Genomic DNA, 6,283 nt, shown 5'->3' with positions numbered 1-6,283 from the left:
TAGGAGACAGGACTAATAGAGACTCTAAAGCTTTACAAGAATGCCATAAGGTGGACTTTGGATGATATTAAAGGTATTAGCCCGACCCTTAGCATGTGTTGAATAAATTTAGAGGAGAGAGGCAAGCCCTCCAGACAACCATTGAGAAGATTGAATCTGTCCATGAAGGAAGTTATGTTGAAGGAGATTTTCAAGCTACTTGACGTTGGAATTATCTACCCCGTTTCTAACAGGGAATTGGGTAAGCCCCATCCACGTGGTGTCCAAAAGGATAGGTATGATAGTGGTAGCTAATGATGAAGGTGAGATGGTTCCTATGCGTGTTCAGAATGGGTGGAAAATATGAATTGACTTCCGCAAGCTAAACGAGGTAACGAAAAAAGATCATTTTCTGATTCCTTTCCTTGACCAAATGGTGGAATGGCTCACCAGGAAGCCATTCTTTTGTTTCTTGGATGGATTTTCAAGATTTTATCAGATTTCCATTACACAAGAGGACTAAAAGAGGACTACCTTCACATGTATATATGAGACTTATGCCTTCAGAAGGATGTCGTTTGGACTTTGCAATGTTCTTGGTACATTTCAAAGATGTATGATGAGTATATTCTTTGACTTTATTGAGATGTGCATTGAGGTGTTTATGGATGACTTCACAGTATATGGTAACTCTTTCGATGATTATTTGCATAATCTAGCTTTCGTCACAAAATGGTTTATTGAAACTAATTTTGTTTTGAATTATGAGAAGTGCTACTTCATGGCTAAGCAAGGCATAGTTTGGGCCACATGGTTTTGGCTCGGGGTATTGAAGTTGATAACGCGAAAGTTAATCTGATCGCTAATCTTCTTTATCCTACTAACCTCAAGGAAGTCCAATCTTTCCTTGGTAGCGTTGGTTTCTATCGATGTTTCCTCAAGGCTTTTTCCAAGATTGCCTTGCCTTTGTCATTTTTTGTGTGGAAAGATGCTCCATTCGTGTTCAATGATGCTTGCAGTCATACTTTTGATTATCTCAAGGACAAGCTTACTAGTGCTACTCCTATTTTGTAGCCTCCTAGGTGGGATTTGCCCTTTGAGATCATGTGCGATGCTAGTAACTTGGCAATAGGAGCTATTCTTGGTCAGCAAATCGATAAGAGGAGACATGTCATTTGTTATGCTTCCAGAACCTTTAATTTAGCTTTGAGAAATTATATCACAATGGAGAAGGAGCCTCTTGCCATTGTCTTTGCATTAGATAAGTTTCATTCTTATGTGCTTGGATACAAAATAACTGTTTTCACTGATCATGTAGTACTTAAGTATATGATGGGAAATAAGGAGTCAAAGCCTCGACTTGTGTGATGGTTTCTTCTTCTCCAAGAATTTGAACTTACAATTGAAGATAGAAAAGGGAGTGAAAACTCCATTGCTAACCACTTAGCAGAATAATTTAAGAGGAAGACAGTTAGCCGATATTTTAGGACTTCCCGGAAGAGCATCGTTTTTATGATGACTATTGTGGAACCATGGTATGCCGACATGGTTAACTAGCTAGTCATATGTAAGTTCCCTCATCACATGAGTAGTTCTAGGAAGGTGAAAATAAAAAATGATTCTAAATACTATGTTTGGGAGCAACCACGTTTGTGGAAATTTGTGCATATCAAGTTATTAGGAGACGTGTCCTTGAACATGAGTTTGAGTCTATTTTGTCCTTTTCTCATGATTATGCATGTGGAGGTCACTTTAGTCCCAAGAGAATAGCTTGTAAGGTGTTTGATAGTGGATAGTTTTGGACCACTTTGTTTGCTGATGCTTATTGTTTTTGTAAATCATGTTAAAAGTGTCAAAGGTCTGGATCCTTGTCTAAAAAGCATGAGATGCCCCTTAATTCGATTCTTATATTTGAGGTATTTGATGTGTGGGGTATGGTTTTATGGGCCCTTTCCCTTATTCTGCTGGTTATTTATATTTCCTTCTAGCTGTTGACTATGTTTCGAAGTGGGTTGAGGCAATCCCCACTAGAACTAACATTGCTTCTGTTGTTTCAGGATTTATTAAATCTAATATTTTCAGTAGGTATGGAGTCCCCAAGGACATTATTAGCCATCAAGGCACGCATTTTTGTAACAGGACAATTGAGTCACTCATGAGGAAGTATGATGTTCACCATTGTGTTGCAACACCTTATCATCTTTAAAAAAATGGCCAAGTTGAAATTTGAATCGTGAAGTTAAGAGCATTTTGGAAAAAGACAGTTGGACTAGGGCGCAAGGATTGAAGCTTTAGATTAGATGACCTTTGTGAGGGTATAGGAAGGCTTACAAGACACCTATTGGGACTACTCCCTTTAGGCTTGTTTATGGAAAGGCATGCCACCTCCTTGTTGAGATCGAGCATAAGGCCTATTGGGCGGCAAAGAAATGCAACATGGAGTTGGGCAAGGCAGGTGAGTCTAAATTGTTACAGTTTCAGGAATTAAAGGAATTGAGATTAGAGGCATATGAGAGTGTCAGGATTTATAAAGAGAAAACAAAACTCCTTCATGACCGTGCATTGATTAAAATGGATATTCAAGTTGGTCAGAAGGTTCTCCTTTACAATTCTCTATTGAAATGTCTGGTAAGTTGCATTATAGTTTGTTAGATCCATATGAAGTTACTGATGTTTTTTCTCATGTTGCAGTTGAAATTAAAAGTTTGTAGACGGGGAAAGAGTTTAAGGTTAACGGGAACCATTTAAAAGTCTTCAATGAAGGGGAGGTTAACCCATATTCTTTAGAAGTGGGTCTAATGATTCCCTTATACACTTGAGCCAAGTTCGCCAAACGTCAAGCAACCGACGTTAAACATTTGTGCTTCCTAGAGGTAGCCAGACTTTAAATTTACTGTTTTTCTTTGATTTTCAGTTTTGTTTTCTTTTTAGGATTTGATTGGGTGAGAGATTGATTTTTATGCAGTTGGGCTCATACATTTTTGGATGTTTGGCATGCTTCACCCTTGCTTGCTCCCAAGTTTAGGGAAGTTTCTGTTCCCTCATTTTATTTGTTCTTGTGCTTTTCACTTTTTATACATTGGGGATAATGTATGGTTCACAAGTTGGGAGTGGGTTGGTTTAGCATGTCTAAACATTATCTTGTTGTTGGTTTTGATTCTTATATTTGAATTGGCTATTGTGTGAAATTACTTGTATATTGCTTAAGTTTGCTTTGTTACTTGTCCCATATCAATGACTGTTGATGATACACTCGTTAAGGTTTTACATGTTTGAAATGATATAGGAAGAAACCAAGCATGACTTTTTAGCCTTTTAAGAAAAATCTTTCTATCTTTTATGCGCACTTAAGTTCTTCACCTGCCTATCTTAAGTCTTCTACATGCTTAGAGTAGCTTTATAAGACCTATATGTCGTTATCACTCTAAAAGGCCCTAGCGATAAAATTAAACCCTTATGGGCATCAATTTAGTAATACGTGTCAAGGATTTAACCAACCAATTTTCCCTCTTATATATCTGGAAAAAAATGTGTAAAAGAATTAAAAAAAACGATGTTTACTTCGCTTTCTAAGGAGCACGATTAACTTAGGGTGGCTATGACACTTGTAGTTTCCCTCTAAGCTAAAAGTTCTCTCGAGAAATAAGTAGCTTAGGCACCTTTGAAGGAATCTATCCTATAGTTAGATGTCATTCTCGTTACCTAGGTGGGAAAACCAAAGTGAAAGCAGTCTTTTTGAATTAGGTTTCCTTTCATTTGCTGAAATAAAAAAGGAGAGAAAAAAAGAGTGAGATAAAAAAAAAAAAGGTGAAGGAATTGAGGTTCTTTTTCTCTCAGTGCATGTTATTGCCACTTTTAGACTAGAAAGTTTAAATCTTGACCTATTCGAGCCAAAGTAGGGGGAAAAAGATGATGGGCTCAATAAATCTCTTTTGGGCTTTGCTTAGGTTTAAGTAGAAGGGCATTGAACTTATTTATGTATGATATGATTTGAAGAAGCTTTCTTAAAACACTTAAATTGATTACTTGTGTTCGAATGATATAATGGATCGCATGCATGATCTTAATAGATTGTTCAAACTTAAGGCATAAGCCCTATAATTTAGCAAGCTTATCTATGCACGATTGGTTGTATGTTATACCATGCTCAGGGACGAATAAGGGCTAAGTTGGGGGTGGTCTGATAGCTCTCTAAAATATTTTTTTTCCGGCTTAATCCATGCTCGATCCTTAGTTTTATCACTTAAATTGTTGGTTTTGTAGACTATGAGCAGTCAGAAGGTAGATTGAGCCATTGGAGTAAAAAAGAGGCTTAAATGCATCCCAATTAAGCTTCGGAAGCATCGAACAAACAAAGAGACAAGGAATGAAATTGGGAGCCATATCGAATGCCTTTGCGTTAACCCAACGCTCTAAGGTAGAATGGACCGTAAGTTAAGCGTTGTTGTGCCCCTTGGCGCTCTGGCGCTGCGTTCAAGGGTAGTAGCACACCTACGGGTGAGTGCCACTGTGCTACCCTGAAGCGCGTCGACATTCCAAACTTTCACAGAAGATTAGCTTTCGTGTGTGCCTCTCCCTGTGCTCCGAAAAAACTTGATGCATTATTTTATGCGGTAAAAATATGGAATGAAATGCGGTGATGGAATTGCATTGAGCAACAAGTTTTCTCAATGGAGTCCAAGTATAAACCCCACTGAGTTTCCTGGTAAGTCCAGGGCCGAACTCAGGGACTTGGGAAAATAATTTGCAGTGCTAATTTTCACGAAGACTTTGCGGTAATCAAATAATCAAATAGTTGTTTGGATTATTGTTTGGGGTAATAAAAATAAATAAATGTGGCGGATTTGAGAAAAGTTTGATTATGCGATAGATGCACTGAGTATGCGGAGGATCAGGTTGAGAAGGTCTTTAGCTAGCGTTTCCTGGGAATGCGTCAAACTATACGATCATGCTACACTCATGCAATAACAAATCATTTTCCAATGAAAATGTGGTGCTCCTAAGTCTAGGATGCATGTGTTGAATTTAACAATGTCCATAGAGCTTATTTCTAAGTCTCTATTCTTTTCCTATGCGATGATGTAAGATGCACACAAAGACAAGGTGATTGCACACAATCATATCCTATCTCAAGGATGCATGCGATGCGTTAATAACAGACAGCGCTTATTTCTAAGCTCCTATCTCTTGATTACGCATTCTAATCTGACTCTCCCGAGCCTAGATTCTAACCTAACTTTTTCACGCCTAGATCCTGTCCTTAGACTACCCCCCCGAGTATCTCTAATGGACGAATGAAGCATACATAATACAAGATAAACGCATAGAATGAAGATCCCCAGTTATGCTAGCTAAGTGCTTCTCAACATATTTGATAGATTTAGCTACTCATGCGTGATAAACAGAGAGTGAATAGATATAAAGAAGTAAATTCCATTTCTATAGATAAGTTTGAGTACAAAATGACAATGAAGTTAAGGATAGAGAGCCTGGTAGCAATCCCTTGCTTCCCAAGGCCTTTACACTGTCAACTCTATTCTGTTCAAAAGATATTCTTGCTTCCGCATAAGCTGGCCCTCTCTCTAATCTTGAAGCTTCTGACACTCTCCCAAGTTCACTAGAATGATCTATCGGCACAATCTCGCTTCTCTCACTTCTACCTTAAAATAAAAGAAAATCTAAGAGCAAGGTTAAACTATCTAAGGAAAATTCTTTAACTCTCTAAACTCATCTTCTAAAGGTTGCCTTTGGTATTTATAGAGTTTTGGGGTGAAAGTCGGCTTCTCTCTTATGATTACACAGATGGGGTGACTTTAATTCTCTGACTGATGCACCGAATATTTGTCACCGAAAATCTTAGTGTACTGGTTATCGTTAGCGGCTTATCAACTTAATTCGGATTTGACCGTCATCAGCTTTCTGTCCCATCATGATTAATTATGCCTTTCACCCAGATGCACCCACCAAATTGCGCCGGCTCTATGCAACAATCCTTCATGAGCAAATGTTTGCGAGCACAAATCACCGCAAAGTCTTGCGGTAATGCTGCGCTCGACCATTGATTTCTTATGATCGCGCTTTCTGCCTTGTGTCAACGCATATTCTGCATAAAAATACAAAAATTAACTGTTTTTATACGATGAATGCATGCGATCACAATGTTGTGAACTTAATGTTTTTTGAACGCAATCTAACATATTTTATCAACTCAAACCTTCATTGTTTAATAACTTAGCACTGTAATAACGTGCATTTCTGCCCGTTATCACTCCGATAGTGCGCTGTGCTGTGGCCAGAGCACCAT

The 6,283-nt window shown here is 38.2% G+C and overlaps 1 protein-coding gene across 1 annotated transcript; it reads left to right on the top strand.

Annotated features, from left to right (window-relative positions):
* The first annotated feature begins 1,083 nt into the window (after nucleotides 1–1,083).
* LOC120084190 lies at nucleotides 1,084–2,727 on the top strand. Its single transcript, XM_039040082.1, has 5 exons — nucleotides 1,084–1,293; nucleotides 1,830–1,895; nucleotides 1,988–2,142; nucleotides 2,301–2,607; nucleotides 2,671–2,727. Exons 1-5 carry the CDS (start codon nucleotides 1,084–1,086, stop codon nucleotides 2,725–2,727), a joined length of 795 nt encoding a protein of 264 aa, XP_038896010.1.
* The last annotated feature ends 3,556 nt before the right edge of the window (nucleotides 2,728–6,283 follow it).

This window comes from Benincasa hispida, chromosome 8 (genome assembly GCF_009727055.1).
Source record: "Benincasa hispida cultivar B227 chromosome 8, ASM972705v1, whole genome shotgun sequence".
NCBI classification, from domain to species: Eukaryota; Viridiplantae; Streptophyta; class Magnoliopsida; order Cucurbitales; family Cucurbitaceae; genus Benincasa; species Benincasa hispida.
This window is presented reverse-complemented; position numbering and strand designations above follow the sequence as displayed.

Coding starts and splice junctions, on each gene's coding strand:
- LOC120084190 (XM_039040082.1), top strand. CDS start 1,084: ATGTGCGATGCTAGTAACTTGGCAATAGGAGCTATTCTTGGTCAGCAA. Junction 1,294..1,829: donor TAACTGTTTTCACTGATCAT/GTAGTACTTAAG, acceptor TCATGTTAAAAG/TGTCAAAGGTCTGGATCCTT. Junction 2,608..2,670: donor ATTCTCTATTGAAATGTCTG/GTAAGTTGCATT, acceptor CTCATGTTGCAG/TTGAAATTAAAAGTTTGTAG.